The sequence below is a fragment of the Tachypleus tridentatus genome, chromosome 2, assembly GCF_004210375.1.
Source record: "Tachypleus tridentatus isolate NWPU-2018 chromosome 2, ASM421037v1, whole genome shotgun sequence".
NCBI lineage: Eukaryota > Metazoa > Arthropoda > Merostomata > Xiphosura > Limulidae > Tachypleus > Tachypleus tridentatus.
In genome coordinates, this window is record NC_134826.1 from 24272917 (window position 1) to 24295055 (window position 22139).

The 22139-nt window shown below is 33.9% G+C and overlaps 1 protein-coding gene across 2 annotated transcripts in view; it reads right to left on the minus strand.

The window, feature by feature from the left end:
- Positions 1-4543: 4543 nt before the first annotated feature.
- The window catches only part of LOC143235332 (ras-like protein family member 12), a 36537-nt gene continuing 18941 nt past the window's right edge, over positions 4544-22139 (minus strand). Inside the window, exons 2-6 of one of the 2 annotated variants that reach the window (XM_076473401.1) lie at positions 17493-17549; positions 14210-14283; positions 8739-8929; positions 5600-5645; positions 4979-5168 (exon numbers count right to left, since the gene is read on the minus strand). In XM_076473401.1, the coding sequence (XP_076329516.1) occupies positions 5124-5168; positions 5600-5645; positions 8739-8929; positions 14210-14283; positions 17493-17549 (413 nt within the window). In that variant the 3' untranslated portion in view covers positions 4979-5123. Of the gene's footprint in view, positions 5169-5599; positions 5646-8738; positions 8930-14209; positions 14284-17492; positions 17550-22139 lie in introns of both variants that reach the window. The other variant, XM_076473400.1, reaches the window with a different exon arrangement.

The following is a 22139-nucleotide window of genomic DNA, read 5'->3' on the forward strand; positions in this document are numbered from 1 at the left end:
GTAGCAATGAAAAGCAACTTTATAGTTTACGTAAGAACAGAGATGATGTACATAGTTTCATAAAGCAAAATTGAGCATTTAACCGAAATCAAAACATATTAAAAAACAAAGCAAAACATTCTTTAAAGGTTAACTTACGTCAAAGTGATAAAAACAAAAATATAATAATATGAAAAAGAAAATATTTTAAATACGAAAATGAACCAGAAATAAAACGATTACATGTGGAAAGAAATGCATAGATTCATGTAGTATTTGTAATATGTACATACAAAAAATAAAAATAATACTTAAACATATAGAGGTACAAAAAATAAAATATTTCTTCTTACCAAATGATAACTATGAAGCCCAACTTCTTTCAATCCCTAGAGCAGATCCTTTAAAGCAACTGTCAACCATTAAATGTTAGGTTGATTTGCCTGGTAATTTCATGGAGTGCGACCATGTCTGTCTTGGTTGCCTGATATAGTTATTCCAGCTGGGATGGTAGTGTTGCATGCCGTCAGATCTGGTTTTCCTACTATTGGTGGTGTCACTTTAAGATCAGGATTTGCTATGGGGTCATTTCATGACGGCCGTTTGTAGTTCTGACCTCAACTATATAGCTATCAATGGAATGACGTGGTGGCTTGACCAAGTGTAACTCTGTTTCACTTCATTTGATGTTGCTTATATGGATATCTTCTCATTCAGTGTGTACACCCTTGTCACCGATAGTGATTGACTCCTGATGATTGTCTAGGTCTCAACAGCTGGAGAGGTCAAGACTGATAATAAAGTCTTTGCCCTGGATAAATCTTAGGCTCCAACTTGACGAGACCCTCCTGGTGCATAGTTGACTTTTGAGTATGTTAACTTTAGATCAATTTTTGTGGTTTAAGTGTAAGATGCTATATTTCAAGAGCCGGATCCAATGTTTGACAAATAGCTTTGCCAACTCCTGTTTCACAAGAATTTGCATTGGTGTTGATCCTTCCAGTTGGGCCACGTAAAAGTTGTCTCAATTGGCATGGATGATGTGTAGAGTAATGCTGCCATTTCTGATACAAGTGTTAATAGCTTTGGTGTCAAAGGTTGATGAGCACTTAATGGAGCTTCCCAGTCCTCAACAACATAATTAGCCAAATTTATTATATCCATTGTGTCAGCAAGCAAAGCATTCTCATCTATGGGCTCCACTAGGTCTATTTTCATGTTGGCTTTGGGAGTCTTTTAGTACAATCATGAGGTCCAGAGATTTGCCAAACAGGTAGTTTTGAGCAACCTGATTCTCCATGGCAGTTAGAGAAATTGGAGGTTTAAACAGTGACAAACAAATGAACATTACTGGCCAGTTGAAGAACAAGATAACCAAATAGCAAAAGTCAGCATTGAAAATATAAGGTCAGAAGAATTTTGATTCATCAGAGGTTCAGCCAGATGTGTCGGGTGTAAATGCTGTAATTACTTGGTTACAACAATGCTGTGGTCTTATTCCTCTCAGTATGGATATGGTAATATGGCTCTTTTGCACACCTCACATTTTGCAGTTTTAGAGCTACTTTCAAAATTTAACCAGACAACTTTATTATTGATTGTTAGTTTATGCAATAAAATAAGCATCAAAATATTATTTATAATTAATATTTTATATTATGTATAGTCTAATTTTAAAAGGAAATATTCAAAATATTCACAGTAATTGTGACTGCTCACAGTTTTTTTCCCTTTATGCTTGTATAACGTAAGTATTATAACACGTACACTTTATGTAGGTACAATACATAAAATAATTCAAAGGTCCAGGGCACAGTTTGAACATTATAATTTGTTTATATATGTAAAAACGGCTGGCTGGTATGAGGGGAGAAAGCACTAAGTAGAGGTGCGAACAACGTTTCGACCTTCAGTTATCGTCAGGTTCGCAAAGAAAAAAAGAGGTAACTGACCAATAGCTGACCACATGTTTGAAAGCAGTTGTGTAATTGAGTGTAGGAATGTAGAGGGCGTGCTTAGATGTTGGATATATTTATTAATATAGGTGGCCCGGCATGGCCAAGCGTTTTAAGGCGTGCGACTCGTAATCTGAGGGTCGCTGGTTCGCATCCTGGTCGCGCCAACAATGCTCGCCCTTTCAGCCGTAGGGGCGTTATAATGTGACGGTCAATCCCACTATTCGGTGGTAAAAGAGTGGCCCAAGAGTTAATGGTGGGTGGTGATGACTAGCTGCTTTCCCTCTAGTCTTACACTGCTAAATTAGGGACGGCTAGCACAGATAGCCCTCGAGTAGCTTTATGCGAAATTCAAAAACAAAAACAAACAATTAATATAGGTATAAAGGTGTTCCTTTGTATTGGTTTATTTTGGGTTTAAGTTGTTGTATAAGTAATGCTTCTTTAATTTTGCGTTTGTTTCTTTATTTAGTATTTGAGTGTTTTCTATGGTTATGTTGTGTTTATTTGACTTGCAGTGTTCGAAAACGTTTTCTTCTTGTTTCTCCAATGTAGAAGTCGTGAGAATTATCACATTGTATTTTATAAATAATGTTGGTGTGGTGTTTGTCAGTGTAGTTTTTACACAGTATAGACCTTAGTTTTGTGCTTGGTTTTTGAATAAATTTGGTATTAACTGAAATTTCAGATTTTGTTACTAGTTTTTGCCAAATGTTGGTTATTTTTCTGCTGATGTCGGGAATATATGGTATGCAGCAGTATATGGTTTCGCGATTTTTTGATTCGTGAGATATATTTACTTTTGTTAGTTGATTTTGCTTTCTGTCTTGGTGTGTGCGTATAATGTTTTCTATGGTTTGTGGAGGAAACTTACTGATGTTGATGAAGTATTGTTTTATTTTGTCTAATTCGTCGTTAATTTTATCTGGTGAGCATAGTTTTGTGGCTGTGTTTATTTGGTTTCTTAGTATGTTGATTTTTTGGTTTTGTTTCATGTGCTGAGTCCCAAGGAATGTATAGTCCGGTATGGATTATTCGGTGGATTCCTGTTTTAAATTGTGTACCGGTTCTTGTAATTTTGAAGTTAAGAAATGATATTTGATTGCTTTCTTCTTGTTCACATGTGAAGTTTATGTTGGGATGTATACAGTTAATGTTATTGAAAAAATTGTGTGTTCTGTAGATGTGAATTCCGCAACCGTGTCGTCGACATATCTGTACCAGTATAGTGGTGGATGTAATGCTGTGTTAATTGCTTGTTTCAACTTGTGTCATAAAAATATTGGCTAGAACTGGTGATACTGGGTTGTCTATGCTTTGGCCATTTGTTTGTATATAGTTGTGATTGTTGAACATAAAGTTTGTCTTTATCGTGGCAAATTCTATAAGGGTTGCTGGGAATGTCTATTGATGGGTTAGGGTTTCGGATATAGAATTTAAAGGCTATCTTGCAGGCTTCAGTGGTTGGAACTTCTGTAAAGATGGATATAACATCGAAACTGGCCATTAAGGCTTTATGATTAAGTTGATTGAGATTAGATTTGAAATTTAAAGAGTCTTTGATGAATGAGCTGGCTGATGTTACATATTTGGAGAATGCCCATGCTATGTATTTACCAAGATTGTAATTAAACGATTCACGTGTGGACATTATTGGTCGTAGTGGACAATCTGGTTTATGAGGTTTGGGGATGCCGTATATTTGTGGTGTGTGTGAGTCGGTCTTGCATAGGTAGGAATAAAGTGTTTGTGAAATTGTGTTGCCTTTTTCATCTTTAGTAGTATTTTGTTTAGTTGCGTTTTGTGTCTTTATTGGATTTGTGTGTATTGGTTTAAATTTGTTTGTGTCTGACAGAATGTTCTTCATTTTGTGGATGTATTCATTCGTGTTCATTATTACTATAGCGTTTCCTTTATCTGCTTTTAGAATTTTAATGTTTTTGTCTTGTTTTAGGTTTTTAATGGAATTAATGCCTCTTTTTGTAAGTTTTTTTAATTTTCTGTTTTGTTGATTATTTTGTGAGAAGTTGTCCTGGGAAATAAAGAAAAACGCATTAACGAGTTTTTACTTGAAGAGATACAAATATTTTTCATTATACAGAAAAAATTGTATGTGTGGGTGTGTATATATAACACTGCATACTTGCAAGGCCAGATGTGAATCTTTTGAGGTCTCCATACAAAACTGTGATGCCGGAGGTTCCTTCCTCTAGTAATTCAAAAGAGATACGTCTCGTACAACTGCGTGGATTGCACTTCCTATAAATCCGACACTGATCATCTGCAGCAGTTAATTTCATTTTCTTATTAATTTATCTGAAAATTACTTTCAGTGTTAATTCAAATCAGAAAAATGTGAATTATTCTGATATGGAACCTGTCTTGGCCTTAATCTTCTGTTTTTACAGAAGAAGGGGAAAAGCATACTTGAGCTCTTGTATTTCTCATCTTTTCTAACGTCTTAAACCTTTGTACAAATTGGATAACTTGATGAAAGAAATACAACTTCTTTTTTTACAAATTTTTACATACAAGTACATATAGTAATCTATATAGCTCATGAAATGTGTATAAATACGTGTATATTATAAGTGTAAAATTAATAATAATTTCTCATATGAAGAAAGAAATAATTTACTGTTATCAATATAAAGTTTGTCTAATACACTTACAACAGAAATACACATTGTAAAATCCCAAATTCGTCCCTTTCTCACCTTTTGTGCCCTTTCCTTCAGGTTGTACTCACTACTAATAAGATTTATGAGCAAGCGAAGTGTTTATATAGTGAACTTTAACTCCAAAGAGTGTGGTTAAGACCTATTCATTTTGTAACTTTTCATTACTTTCAGAGTCTTGTTTAACTTTTAAGATTGAAATATTCTAAATCCTTTATTAAACAGCTTAAACTTTGGATTTCTGTCCATAAGTAGAAAACTTTTTTCGTCAGGCTTACGATCTTTCGACACCGAAGGAAGCTTGGAGTTAGATGGCGCTGTTATATGAGATCTCAGATTACGTGGTAAGGAATTACGATTCAAATTGGAAGCCATTTTGTCTTCTGCTATATAAAGATGTTTTAATGATACAAATCGACTTTGATCTTGAAGAACGACTCTTAATGCCTTATGGAAAATTTCTTCAACTTCGTCATAGTCTTCTGCTGCGGTACTTTCAAAGAATACAGCATCATACTTTTCTGCGCAGGTGGCACCCTCTAGTTTGCTTACTTGTCTAAAAAATACAAATAACGTATTGCAGTAGCCTTTAAAGCATAAAATAATTTAAACGTGGTAATTTTTTAACAATGATTATCCACTCTTCTGTACATAAATTTCTTTCAAAAACATATTTCTTTATGAATGAAATAAATTATTGATAAAATAGGCACAAATAAGCAAATGAAGTGTTGTCAATAAAAACTTCCTGTAAAGCGACAGTTCTTTCTATCTCATTTCTTCGGATATAAAAGCAGAATGTTAAAAATTACAAAGATATAGTACTGGAAGTTATGGAACCTCGAAGGGAAACGTGCCTAACAAAAAAGAAGCTACAAGTTACCAGTGAAAAGAACTTTTATCTTGAAGTTCCACCTTACAGTTTTCTGAAAAAGTTATTTAATAATATTCTTGAGAGTCGTCATTGATGAAACCAATGTTACATACCAGCGAATCTTTTAAAGTATAGTTGTTTGACCAGGAAGGAGAAGCACTAAAAACGGAACGAAAATTAAGTCAGAATAAGAAATGTTTATAATACATAATTATAAAGAATTGGTTGTTGCACATAGAACTACAGTTACCTTTCTAATTACTTGAATTTTGAATACCTAGTAAGTGCAAATTTATATGGATTTTTGTTTGTGGTGCCATTCAACAGATGAAGTAGGAGTTTGTTTACTTATATAGGCACTAAAATAGACGCTAGGTATATATATTATTGTAAGATAATAAAAAGGTCGTTCTATATTTCATTTAATAGATATTTTATTAGAGGTTATAAGAAAGGTTTTTTAGAAAGTAACCTCTGTCTTTTCTTGTGAGAAAGGGGAGGCGAGGCTTAGGTAATTAGCATTGACTTCAACTTAGAGAAAGTTATGTACTCGAAGCGAAATTGAAAATCAGTCTCGTGGTCATTATAACTAATTATACGTTTATTACGCTTCCACTTATCAAGAGTAGAATACATTGTTTCACCAACACTGCTCTCGCTGTTGGGTATTTTTTCCACAATAATATCAATAACACCAACTGAGTTTCGGGTAACTAGGAGATTCAGGGTAGTTCTAAATATGAATATTAAGCTAAAATTGTAAAACAATCTGCATAATGAAATGTATAATAATAAGAAATAGTAGAGTTTTAAAAATACCATTTAACATAATAAATACCGTCGCTGAAAGTAATAACAAATGATACATCTTGCTTAGGTCGTTTTTGTTGTTTTGAATTAAACAAAAAGCTACACAATGGGCTATCTGTGCTCTGCCCACCACGGGTATCGAAATTCGGAATTTAGCGTTGTAAGTCCGCAGACATACCGTTGAGCCACTGGGGGCCTTACTTAGGTTTAGCAAAAAACTAACAAAAAAACACTAACTGTTTCACTTGAACTGCTGTCTTCTGTGAGATACTTTCAATGATAACTTGTGTATTGATGTAAAGAGCAAAAAGGTGTAACACAATTAATATTTGAACATTGAAGTTGTTTTTACAAAACTTACTTTAGAAAATAGAAAAATCCATTGCTGAAAAGCAACATCTTAAAATTAAGATACGTGACCCTTTAAATATTATACTTGAGTTATTTTAATAAGACAGTAAGTCACTGTTCAAATATATAAAACGTAAACCAGAAGACCAAGTAAGGGTATAGTTCATAAATAAAACGTAAACCAGAAGACCAAGTTAGGGTACAGTTCATAAAAAAAACGTAAACCAGAAGACCAAGTAAGGGTACAGTTTATAAATAAAACGTAAACCAGAAGACCAAGTAAAGGTACAGTTCATAAATAAAACACAAATCAGAAGACCAAGTAAGGGTACAGTTCATAAATAAAACACAAATCAGAAGACCAAGTAAGGGTACAATTAAAAAGTAAACGTTTTTCTAAAGGTCCTACTTGATTTTAATTGACATCAGTTAACGGTGAAGTAAAATTCATCGTGTCTTAATTAATCGATTAATTTTATAACATAAATAGCGATGACGTTTGAAAAGCGAGTACATATATTGACTGGTAGGATTACATATAAAAAAGGGTCAGTCATAGAAACATTAATATGTGAAGAAACTTCTTATATTTTATCTCATAAGGAGGTATCTATGAGGACATCAGCAAAGTTATGTTTCTCGTAATTATTTTAGGTACTTTATTAGGAGCTATACCATTTCCTGCCCTAATTATCGAAATCATTCATGGTAATCTGCGAGGTGCTGGAAGTTGTTCTGGAGGGTGTTTCCCTTTCATTCATTAATATTCTACAAAATTAATGGAGTTAGGCATGCAGAGGAGCGCAATAGCGAATGTGTCCTTCATATTTATTTGGAATGATGTCAGAAAGACATGTAGGCTTAAGAAGGTCCAATATAAGATGATAAAACTCTTACGCCAGAGCGCTTTCGAAAGATGGACTTTTATTTCTCAAGGACAAAGTGGAGAAGACCAATTGTTAAAGATATGCTCAGCTAGATTAAGATCCAAGAATTATGGTGGTCACAGAAGAAACCTAAAGTCTTCTTAACGTTTTCAAACACTACACGCAGAATTTAGGAACTGGAGATGGAAGCATTGTCTTCTTGTAAGTATCCATTCCCAAAAGTGTACATTGGAGGTACAGCTGGATGTACTCGATCATAAATTATGCTGAAGTAAGCTGTTATATTTATCATTCATTCTGCCAAAACGGACCAAGGGGTCCGAGATATTCAGAAATACATGTCCAAAAACACTATTTTAACACCAGAGGTCTGGATAAAACACTATTCTAACACCAGAAGTCTGAATAATACACTGTTCTAATACCAGAGGTCTGGATAATACACTATTCTAACACCAGAGGTCTGGATAATACACTATTCTAACACCAGAGGTCTGGGTAATACACTATTCTAACACCAGAGGTCTGGATAACACACTATTCTAACACCAGAGGTCTGGATAATACACTATTCTAACACCAGAGGTCTGGATAATACACTATTCTAACACCAGAGGTCTGGATAATACACTATTCTAACACCAGAGGTCTGGATAACACACTATTCTAACACCAGAGGTCTGGATAATACACTATTCTAACACCAGAGGTCTGGATAATTAGAACCACACAAGAGTAGTGAATCATTCTTGTAGCTGTTTCTGTCTTTTTCCATCTGAACAAAAGAAATGGAAAAGCGTGATTCACTGAAGTGCATCATCTTCCAGAAGTTCTTATTAGTCCAATGTTTGAGGCTCTTTAGACAGCTCAAGGCGCTTTTCTTCTCGTTGTTAACTGAGAGCAGTTGTAACATTCTTTGTAAAGTACGCTTGGAGAATGATAAGAATCGCCTTCCATTGAATGTCTATCGGTTATTGTTATGGTTTGTTGTTGGCGGCTGAAGCTGTTTACCCATGAAATTGTTTTAGCTACTGTGGTACTTGTTAGACTCAAGTCTAAAAGTGTACATAGCTCTTAATAAAGTGACCAGACATTATATGTATATAGTTTTTGTAATTAATTGATTTGTGTATATTCGTGCAAACACAGGGAACTGTAATGCGTTTATAAAAATATTTATATTCATATATTTATATGCTTTTACCTGTAGCGTTCCAGATCTACTTTGTTTCCGATTAACACTAAGGAACACTCTGGGTTTCCTCCATTTCTTTGGTTCTGAATGATCAAATCAAGGTATCTTTGGGCATATTCAAACGTTGGGCGACTCGTAATGCTATAAACGACAAAGAAGGAGTCGGCCCATTTCAAATATCTTCCCGGTTCTCTCCTTTCCTAATTTAAAGAAAATGGTGTTTAGTATTTTCCTTTAAAAGCTGTTTGTAGCAGAATGTACTTTGGAAGTAAGATAGCGACAAGATATTTTTGATGCATAAGTGTTTGTTCATGTAGATCGATTTTATTTAAAAAACTCAACACAAACTTACTCTAGGAAAAGAGGCGGGAAAACATAGCGAGGTAATTAATACTCAAACCTTCCTTGATAGAACGTGCAACGCTTGAGAGTTACTTTAACACAAATGGATGGTTAAAGTTGTAAGATATTTTTTCTATTTCGAATCCTAATTTCTTACTTTTACTATTATTAACATGTTATTATAATCCGTTGTTCAAAGTTACAAGTAAAAAAAAAAAACGCTTTTCAAAAAAGGAAGGAAATGTAAGGATGGCTAATATCAAACATTGATAAATCATGTAAACAAGATTGTAAGGATGTCTAAAAGATCGTCTCTACGTAAAATCACAGACACGTGATATAGTAGAACGTTAACAAGCAAAAATTAGACAAGTTAAACTCAATTTTGGTTAAATAGCTATATATGTTGTCACATGTTAAATTTTGCCTGTGCTGTTACATAGGGATGATATAAATATCATCTCTAGTATCTTGTTTGCAATGTGTTTAGAGTTTGATGTTGGTTCCTACTGTCTTGTTTACAATGTGTTTAAAGTTTGATGTTGGTCCCTACTGTCTTGTTTACAATGTGTTTAGAGTTTGATGTTGGTCCCTACTGTCTTGTTTACAATGTGTTTAGAGTTTGATGTTGGTCCCTACTGTCTTGTTTACAATGTGTTTAGAGTTTGATGTTGGTCCCTACTGTCTTGTTTACAATGTGTTTAGAGTTTAATGTCGGTCCCTACTGTCTTGTTTACAATGTGTTTAGAGTTTAATGTTGGTCCCTACTGTCTTGTTTACAATGTGTTTAGAGTTTGATGTTGGTCCCTACTGTCTTGTTTACAATGTGTTTAGAGTTTGATGTTGGTCCCTACTGTCTTGTTTACAATGTGTTTAGAGTTTGATGTTGGTTCCTACTGTCTTGTTTACAATGTGTTTAAAGTTTGATGTTGGTCCCTACTGTCTTGTTTACAATGTGTTTAGAGTTTGATGTTGGTCCCTACTGTCTTGTTTACAATGTGTTTAGAGTTTGATGTTGGTTCCTACTGTCTTGATTACAATGTGTTTAGAGTTTAATGTTGGTTCCTACTGTCTTGTTTACAATGTGTTTAGAGTTTGATGTTGGTTCCTACTGTCTTGTTTACAATGTGTTTAGAGTTTGATGTTGGTTCCTACTGTCTTGTTTACAATGTGTTTAGAGTTTGATGTTGGTTCCTACTGTCTTGTTTACAATGTGTTTAGAGTTTGATGTTGGTCATTTCTACATTTCTTTTCTTTTCTGAAAAATTTTAGTTGTGTCTTTATGCAATTCTCTAATAGACATAGAAACGTTGTACTTAGAACCAAGTTCTAAATACAATGAGATTCCAAATGTATTAGTCAGTGTTTATCTATTATTGACTGGATTCCTGTTTCCCCCTGTACTTAAGTTTCTTAGAGAACATAAAATTTCTGTAAGAAAGCTAACTTTAGGGTTACTAATAACATTGTTTACACTATAATTATGACTTAAAAATACTTCTAGTTTTAACAATGTTTATAACAGCGGATACTCCGTATGAAAATATGTCACCTCAGTTATCATGTAATTAAAAACAGAAGCAACAGAAAGAAGAACATTTTACTGTGATGTTTACAGACATTCATAGAACTTGTGACTGAGTCATTACATAAATATTGTTATAAAAGGAAACATTGTATAGTACTGTAAAGTTATGATGACCTATTGAGAAAATTTTTAAATGTCATTTCGATGAACTGTCCGAGCCATTCTACAGAGACAGTGCTGCCACCTGCCTTATACTACTAGAGTATTGACATTTAGTAGTTATTTTATGTATTTAATGTTTCATATTTCACTGTTTTATTCAACGTGAGATAGCAGTCGTACTCATGTTTGTGAGGAATTGTAGATGTAGATGCGGGTCGCTTGCTATGGAAGAAAAAAACAATGTTATTCTGAGCTGTCATTTACATTACGAAAGAATTGTGTGCTAAAGCTGTACCAGTTACAGAATAGCCTCGAAGTAGACAGTAATTCGACGAACAAACAGAGAACAAACTTTTGCACAATGTTTATTATTCACTAATGCTACTCTGTTATCTTTCTGTGATATTGTTGGGCTGAAGATTTCTGAAAGTGAGTTAACCCAATAAACAAAAGAGAGTTGAGAACGTAAGAAAAAAATATCAATGAAAGTAAAAGCTAATTCGTCAGAACTCTGTGAAACTTACATCTCATTGTGACTTCCTATCTGTTAGTCAGTTGTAAACTGATCAACTGTTTACAAGGATGCACTTAGAAAAAAAATAGTCTGTTCTACAACACGTATAAAACTCAAACGGATTGCAAATTAAATCCAACCCTTTGAAATTTTTAATTATACACGAACCATAATTTGAACAGAGCTATGTTATCTCTACATAGTACTGAGATTCAGGTGAGGGAAAATTTACAGACGATAGGCGCTAAGAAAATATAAATTTCCCTAGATTCGCCAATCAGGGAAGATATATTATCTGATGATTACCTTGCATTTTTATGTGAGTGTTCGGCCAATAATTCCACGTTGTCAACTTTCTGGCTGTGAAGATGCAAGAAGCCAATGAAAACACAGAGACTTTCTAACATTGGTGGTAATTAGAAAGGAAAACATTCATAAGATACTGTATATAAAAGTCAGTCAACAATTAATCCGTATACGAGAACCACAGTGTGGAAATATACATACTTTTGTATACATCATAATAAATACTTATAGAAACGTAGTTAGGATGTTAAACGTATTCTATTTTCCCAACCAGCTTACTGCTGCCAATAGTAAAGTTTGATGCTGCAGATTTCAAACTGAATCACTGTTATCGAGAGTACTGAATTACTATGGGAAACACATGAATTATTAATAGATGGGTTTTTTGTAAACTGCTACCAGCACTTTAGCCACAAACGCTATGCTAAACTTAACATTTTTATATTATCTTTGTTATATTTCTGATGTTAGTAGATACAGATACGACTAGTGTATATATATATAGAATATTAATACTGATATAAAACAAAAACAGAAGGAAGAACTACAATAAACACAGTAAATCCAAACCTCTGATTAAATATTAGTTTGTTATTATAAAAACAACCCGAAACCAAAATAAAAGCTGTTGCACTTATTGAAAGTGTCACAGGGTACAGACTATTATGTACTAAAAATGTTGCACTTGTTGAAAGTGTCACAGGGTACAGACTATTATGTACTAAAAATGTTGCACTTATTGAAAGTGTCACAGGGTACAGACTATTATGTACTAAAAATGTTGCACTTGTTGAAAGTGTCACAGGGTACAGACTATTATGTACTAAAAATGTTGCACTTATTGAAAGTGTCACAGGGTACAGACTGTTATGTACTAAAATGTTGCACTTGTTGAAAGTGTCACAGGGTACAGACTATTATGTACTAAAATGTTGCACTTATTCAAAGTATCACAGAATACAGACTATTATGTACTAAAAATGTTGCACTTATTGAAAGTATCACAGGGTACAGACTATTATGTACTAAAATGTTGCACTTATTGAAAGTAACACAGGGTACAGACTATTATGTACTAAAAATATTGCACTTATTGAACGTATCACAGAGTACAGACTATTATGTACTAAAAATGTTGCACTATTGAAAGTATCACAGAGTACAGACTATTATGTACTAAAAATATTGCACTATTGGAAGTATCACAAGATACAGACTATTATGTACTAAAAATGTTGCACTATTGAAAGTATCACAAGATACAGACTATTATGTACTAAAAATGTTGCACTTATTGAAAGTATCACAGGGTACAGACTATTATGTACTAAAATGTTGCACTTATTGAAAGTAACACAGGGTACAGACTATTATGTACTAAAAATATTGCACTTATTGAACGTATCACAGAGTACAGACTATTATGTACTAAAAATGTTGCACAATTGAAAGTATCACAGTGTACAGACTATTATGTATTAAAAATGTTGCACTATTGAAAGTATCACAGGGTACAGACTATTATGTACTAAAAATGTTGCACTATTGAAAGTATCGCAGGGTATATGTATATATTATAGTGCACACCCATAATTATCATAATCGAAATTATTGAAGTTTTAATATAGGATATTCAACTAATAAATTTGAAATGTATATAATAGTTTATTCGTACTTTTTTTTTCGCATTTCTGAAAAATATAATAACCCATACGTTTATGAGGGGCCATATAGTAATGGTTTATCATATTAACTTTTCACTAACACTTCATGTCTTCGTAACGCGAGCTATGCCGCATTAAAAAAAAAACATTCATCGCTAGAATTGTATTATCATTACGTAATCAGGTTTAAGTGTATTTAAGAAATAAAAGAACAATAGCGATTCCCACTTTACTATCACACTTAAACCTTTCGTGACGTCAATATACTTGTAACAAGAAAAGCAGACATACATTTGTATCCCTCTTTCTGGAATAGAAAATAAATAACCAGAAAAGAAAGGACGCGATTCTAGAAAAAAATACGAGTTTTTTTGTTTTTTGAATTTCGCGCAAAGCTACACGAGAGCTATCTGCGCTAGCTGCTCCTAATTTAGCAGTCTAAGACTAGAGGGAAGGCAGCTAGTCGTCACCACCCACCGCCAACTCTTGGGCTATCCTTTTACCAACGAATAGTGGAATTGATCGTTACATTATAACGCCCCCACGGCTGGAAGTGTGAGTATGTTTGGTGCGACTGGGATTCGAACCCGCGACCCTCATATTACGAGTCGAATGCTTTAACCCACCTGGCCATGCCAGGCCCAAAAATACGTAAACTTCCATTTCAAATAAGAAGCCATAAGTTGTGTTAAAAGTTTCTTTTAATTACTGGAGCAATGTTCATAAAATGAAATAAAGAACATTTCTTCCGAACGGATTATTTGATATAAACTTAAATATTAGGGGTTTTGTTAGCACATGGAATCTGTGATATGTCCTAAGTTTCTAGGCTCAGTGATTAGAGTGCTCCTGTTCGTAATAAATAAAATATACTTAAGTAAGTATTTCATATATATAGATGTAAACACACATGCACACACATATTTTCGATAGAATCACGTTATCGACTTTTTCTAAACCATACCTTATCGCAAGTGTCCATCAATCGAACAATGACCTCTTGGTGGTCAAGAACTTCGATCTTGCAATACGTGTCTTCTACAACGAACATAAAAAGGTCAAGTCTTCATTTAACATTTAACCGGATCATCTCTTTCGTTTTGTTTTTTTTCAATTTAAGAAAATAATCCAAGAACGACACTCGACTAAAAAGTAAATTATCCGAATGCAATAATTCTGTTACTTATAATTTGTGTGATTTGAACCTATTGTAAAGTACGTTACATATTTTAGTGGTTGTTCATAAATCTACCTCAGAACAACTTTATTTTTTCATATAAAAGCAAATGGTTTACGTTATTTTGATATAATTCGTTTTCATTTGTTAATAAAGATCATTTTGTTTATATTTTATTTATTATTACATTTTAAGTTTAGGAATAACAAAATATTGCCTCCAAGTGACTTAGCAGCAAGTCCAGGAACTTATAGCGCTAAAATTCAGGTTTTGATACTTGTTGTAGGCATAAAACAGATAACCTATCGTGTAGTTTTGTCTTTAAGTAAAAAAACGCTAAAATATCACATATTATTTAAGTTATTTGAAACAAAGACATGAATCTAACTACCTTGTGACCCAAAAATGAACCTAATCACCTTGTGACTCAGAAATGAGCCTAGACACCCTGTGACCCAGAAATGAACCTAGACATCCTGTGACCCAGAAAGGAACCTAATCACTCAGTGGTTCAGAAATGAACCTAATTACCCTGTGACCAAGAAATCAACCTAATCACCTTGTGACCCAGAAATGCACCTAATCGCCCAGTGACCCAGGAATGAAACTAATCATCTTGTGGCCCAGAAATGAACCTAATCATTCTGTGACTCAGAAATCAACCTAACCACCCAGTGACCCAGAAATGAACCTCCTATGACCCAGAAATGAACCTCCTGTGACCCAGGAATGAACATAACAACCTTGTGACCCAGAAATCAACCTAATCACCCAGCAACTCAGAAATGAACCTAATCATCCTGTGACCCAGAAATCAACTTAATCACCTAGTGACCTAGAAATTCAAGCTATTATAAGCATTCATACGGCCTGGCATGGCCAGGTGATAGGGACGCTCGACTCGTAATCCGAGGGGCGCGGGTTCGAATCCCCGTCACACCAAACATGCTCGCCCTTTCAGCCGTGAGGGCGTTATAACGTTACAGTTAGTCCCATTATTCGTCGTTGGTAAAGAATAGCCTAGCCCAAGAGTGGCGATGACTAGCTGTCTTCCCTCTAGTCTTACACTGCTAAATTAGAGACGATTAACGCAGATAGCTCTCCCAGCGCTTTACGTGAAAACAAACGAACCAACAAATCTAAGCACTCATAAAATAAACGCTAATATCTTTAGGTAGAAAATTATTAAAAGCTAGCGTTTAATTCAGAAACATTAGTTTATGATACAAGTGAACTTTTTACTGATGTTCTGTTGTAAGAGTTCTTTTAAATGTGTTTACAATTCGGTATAAATTCTCTAATTTGCTCCTCGAAGTCAAACGAGTGTGTGTAATTGTGTATTTTCTTATAGCAAAGTCACTTTAAGCTACATGCTGTGTCCACCGAGGGGAATTGAACTCCTGATTTTAGCGTTATAAATTCGAATACTTACCGCTGTTCTAGCGGGGGATGAAATAAAACGAAAAAATGGCTTATATACGCCACCTATAATAAAATAGTTTAAATATATCGGACATTTTTTTACCCATCGTTTTTACCATAAAGTCATAAAAATTAGTCATATAAAGTGTAATTTAAAACCTTATAACAACCGCGTATACTTAATTACCCCCATACACACATACACAAACAATTATCTGAAGAATAAACAAGATAAAGAAATTATCTTGTATTAAACTAATCAGTAAATTAATTAGTTGGAAATTACTTATTTTCATATTAAAGCATTTTAGCTATTTAGAAGTAACCGTAAATAAGTTAACAATATATTTTTAGTTCTATATCAAGTGAAAAATTATAGAACTTTTTCGGTTATTGTTTGTTTTAGAACAAAATTTCATTTGGCTGTCTGTTGTGCATAAATGAACGATGGATTATATCGTTGTAAGTTCGTAAGCTTACTGTTGTCCCTCCATGGAAACTTCAGTAATAATTTTCCTCTTAGAGCGAATCTACTTCAATTGCCCCTGTTTAATTATTGTTTTTTTAATCAAAGCTTTTCTTGGACTGACGTGTTGATTCACTAACTGTCAATTTCTGTTTATTTGTTTTTTACGTTTGTCTTTTAAATTTCGAGCAAAGCTACACGAGGGCTATCTGCACTAGCCGTCCCAGATTTAGCAGTGTAAGACTTGAATGAAGGCAGGTAGTCATCACCACCCACCGCCAACTCTTCGGCTACTCTTTTACTAACGAATAGTGGGATTGACCGTCACATTATAACGCCCCCACGGCTGAAAGGGCGAGCATGTTTGGTGTGACAGGGATTCGAACCCGCGACCCGCACATTACGAGTCGAGTGCCTTAACCCGCTTGGCCAGTTTTTTTTACGTGAGAAAAAACTCGAAAACGAGAGAAATGCGTTTCACTCTTGAAGATTCTGTGAAAATTTCATGAAAATTAATTTTTAACGAACATCACTTAATAAGTTGGTAACAAGAAGCTCTGTTGCTCTCACCTGTTTTATGTCGTTATTTTCAGCTCGGAATGAATACAGTTGGTTAATTTTACACGTTATGTTTATCGTCAAAATTACTCCTCGCATTAGCCTTGAAAGAAAAATTATTAGTTTTGGCATTATTTCTTGGACAAGTGTGTGTTTCTTATAGCAAAGCCACATGGGGCTATCAGCTGTGTCCAGCTCATGGAATCGAATATCTGATTTCAGCAGTGTAAATCCAAACACTTACCGTTGTACCGGCAGGGGACTGTGGGACAAGTGAAGCGTCAGACTGTAAACAAATCCAGTGATGCAAAAAAAATGGGCAATGTGACCTTAGCTTGCTATTTTATGTAGAGTGTGTTCTTCCGCGAGAAAATGGCGTTCTTATGTATGATATTGTATTGATACAATCACATGTTTAGCAACCAGTTCCTTGGGAAAACCTTGTTGAGAGAATTAAATAATATGTAATACGTTGACTTGATTTGTTAGTAGATGAACAATAGATGAATTATAGAAGAATGTAGGAGATAACACATTGTATGTGCCTGATCACAATGTGGTTACGAATTTGAACACAATGGAATAAAACTATAACTCATGCACTTTTTCTACTAAATAACTTACCTAAATCAGGGTCATATTCACTGATGAATCGTTTTGTGATGTATTTCACAGTCAAGGCTGTAATAAGGAAATATTTGTAAAATATAATCCATAATTAATCCACGTCCTAGAAGAATACCTTCAAAAAGTCTGTTAGAATCAAGAAAATAGTTCGTCTTATCTTCTAAAGATAATCAAAAATATATAATTAATATTCATGGTATATGTTTAATATATCAAGCCATTTACTTTCCAAAATTGTTTGTTGGGTCAGTTTGAACCTTCATTAAGTTTTCATTATTCTTATTGTTAAGATTAGAAACAAGTAACAATAACTTATTCGTGACTTTGTAATGTCACTTAACACTGTCGTATTATTGATTAAGATTTATTAGTTAACACTTTGTTAAAGCCTGCAGATAACAGAAAGGTTGGGAAGTTAGTTGGTAAGAACAAAACGGATAGTTCATGTGAAGTTTTTAAGATGATAAATCAGAGGTAAAACAGTAAAAACACAAATATTTATCAGATAAGAAACATAGAATTAAAACATACAGTACTGTCGCAATAGTAGCTAAATAATGAACTAAATCAAATATTTAATAGCTGAACTCAGGACTTGGAGAAACAAATATTGATTGATTGACTTTAAGGTGAGATACAGATTGATTGGCTAATAAAAGTCTCTGACGGTAAGAAGAAGACGAAATGATCAGAAAGATAATAAAATATTAGTCCCACAAGTTACAGGTCCATAGCTTGACCAATCAGCTCATTAGATCTGGCAACCACTTTACAACTATACCTACAGTATACACACCAAGCACAAGTCAAAATAAAAGAAAGCAAAAGCAATTTAAATCAAAATAAACTTTCTAAAGAACTTTAAAACAGCATCATAAATCTAGCAGAAACTTCAGGTTTATTTTGATTTAAATCCAATACAAAGCAGAGATTAGAATATCGAGCAATCACATCATGTAAGGTAATTTACGTTATTGTATATTACAATACTCGAAATAATACAGTATGACAACACGGTGAATAAACCATCTTTACCAAATTATAATATGGAAGTCATAAGTCAGCACCGCAATATACATATAGAATACTACACCATTAGTTGAAAGTTACAATACATGTAAGAATGACATTAGTTGAAAGTTACAATACAAGTAAGAATGACATTAGTTGAAAGTTACAATACAAGTAAGAATGACATTAGTTGAAAGTTACAATACAAGTAAGAATGACATTAGTTGAAAGTTACAATACAAGTAAGAATGACATTAGTTGAAAGTTACAATACAAGTAAGAATGACATTAGTTGAAAGCATGACACAAAACATTTATCACACCAAACCAACCAAGTCCAAACCATATTTCTAATAATAGAAAATAAACTACCGATAAACAAATTATAAAAAGAATAAAACATAATAGTAACACCTCAAAATTAATCTGTTTTACACCAGCAGTAACCAGCCAAACATTACACGTAACATAATCAAAATATCAAAACACAAGCGAAATTTACTTAAAATGAGATACCAATTAGTGGATAAAATGACAGTAAAGTTATGAATACTCAAATTGTATCTAAAGAACATGAGTGAGAACAAACATTTCACATTGCATCAGTCACTTATAGCACATACAGTATCACGGACATACAACAAATGCTTAATTTCTGAATCTGAAATAGGAATAATGAAATGCTCATAGATGAATTATTAAAAACAGACTTTAACAACTACCACAACACCGCTGCATAAATTAAAAGGATCAGTAAAGTGCAGCCTATAATGTGCGATGTAAGATATGCCCTGAGCTTTAGAGGTGTCTGCTGTGACACACATTTCTATGGGAATATCCTGTCTTCCAGTTTTAACCTCTGTTCGCTGGTCTACCATGTTAAAGAAAGATGAATAAGCAATAATAAGTATGAAACATGTTAATAAGTTAGAAGGGCACAACGTTTCATATGAATATCACTCTTCGCTGTTTGCAGACAGTTTTAGAAAGAAATAATACATGAAAGTAAAATGAAGCAAAAGTAAGGCCCTACAACTGGTGATAAGCGGTAGTAGGACCTTATGTTTCTTTGCAGAACAATCACTTTCCCACAACTGTTGTAGGCTTAAGCAATCACATTTGGCCAGGCATGGCCACGTGGGTTAAGGCAGGCGACTCGTAATCAGAGGGTCGCGGGTTCAAATCCCCTGTCGCACCAAACATGTTCGTCCTTTCAGCCGTTGGTGAGTTATAATGTGATGGCCAATCCCACTATTCATTGGTAAAAGAGTAGCCCAAAGGTTGGCGGTGAGTGGTGATGACAAGTTGCCTTCCCTCTTGTCTTACACTGCTAAATTAGGGACGGCTAGCGCAGATAGCCCTTTAGTAGCTTTGCGCAAAATTAAAAAAAACAAACAAACGAGCAATCACATCTTGATATAACGCCATCTATCTTAAAGTTATCGGTTTATGATTTCACGATTTTCATGGTATCTAAATTTCACTATATGTGCTAAATATTTAAACGCCTGGGCTCTGATTTTGATTTGCGTATGACATGATAATAAAGATCCATGTTAAAACGGTGACTTATCTGAAGGAGACACAAAAGAAATAAAGGTTTACACTTCATAAAACTGAAGGAAAAAGTGGAAATCGCAATACAAAAATTCGCTCGAAACAATCATGGTAAAACAGGAGTCAACCTGTTTTATGTGTCCTGTTTGTTTTCATTTTTACACTATTTTACAGCAAAATCCTAAGTCAGGTTTCTTTGAAACTTTAATTTGATGCGCAGCAGTTAAAGCTAACGTATTAAATACTATTCAACTGAAGTCCATATAGAAGATCTCAAATAATATGTATATACCAGAACATGAATAAGATATACTTTAAAAATAAAACCTTAACTTGCATGCGAAATGAGTCCCTGATCACAAGTTTATCACCAATTACAAATTGTCACTGTCATTAAAGCTATTACCAAGAGACAGGAAACAAATCTTTATTAATTATGTTGGCAATAGTAAATGAAACCCAAAATATAGGGTTATGTAGTTAAGTAATAAGACAATTAACACTATGACACGACACATTAGTTATCTTGATATAATGTGAGAAGCAAAATTATACAAAGAAGTTGGTCAAAAACATGTAAACAACTAAAATAATACACAGTCACTTATACACAACACAGTGGTGAACTGGTCATGAACATGTAAACAACTGAAATAATACACAGTCACTACTTATACACAACACAGTGGTGAACTGGTCATGAACACGTAAACAACTAAAATAATACACAGTCAGTTATACACAAGACAGTGGGGAACTAGTCATGAACACGTAAACAACTAAAATAATACACAGTCACTTATACTCAACACAGTGGTGAACTGGTTATGAACATGTAAACAACTAAAATAATACACAGTCACTTATACACAACACAGTGGTGAACTGGTCATGACCACGTAAACAACTAAAATAATACACAGTCACTTATACACAACACAGTGGGGAACTAGTCATGAACACGTAAACAACTAAAATAATACACAGTCACTTATACTCAACACAGTGGTGAACTGGTTATGAACACGTAAACAACTAAAATAATACACAGTCACTTATACACAACACAGTGGTGAACTGGTCATGAACACGTAAAGAACTAAAATAATACACAGTGACTTATACACAACACAGTGGTGAACTGGTTATGAACACGTAAACAACTAAAATAATACACAGTGACTTATACACAACACAGTGGTGAACTGGTCATGAACACGTAAACAACTAAAATAATACACAGTCACTTATACACAACACAGTGGTGAACTAGTCATGAACATGTAAACAACTAAAATAATACACAGTGACTTATACACAACACAGTGGTGAACTGGTTATGAACACGTAAACAACTAAAATAATACACAGTGACTTATACACAACACAGTGGTGAACTGGTCATGAACACGTAAACAACTAAAATAATACACAGTCACTTATACTCAACACAGTGGTGAACTGGTCATGAACACGTAAACAACTAAAATAATACACAGTCACTTATACACAACACAGTGGTGAACTGGTTATGAACACGTAAACAACTAAAATAATACACAGTCACTTATACACAACACAGTGGTGAACTAGTCATGAACACGTAAACAACTAAAATAATACACAGTCACTTATACACAACACAGTGGTGAACTGGTCATGAACATGTAAACAACTAAAATAATACACAGTTACTTATACACAACACAGTGGTGAACTGGTCATGAACATGTAAACAACTAAAATAATACACAGTCACTTATACACAACAAAGTGGTGAACTGGTCATGAACATGTAAACAACTAAAATAATACACAACACAGTGGTGAACTGGTCATGAACATGTAAACAACTAAAATAATACACAACACAGTGGTGAACTGGTCATGAACATGTAAACAACTAAAATAATACACATTCACTTATACACAACACAGTGGTGAACTGGTCATGAACATGTAAACAACTAAAATAATACACAGTCACTTATACACAACACAGTGGTGAACTGGTCATGAACATGTAAACAACTAAAATAATACACAGTTACTTATACACAACACGGTGGTGAACTG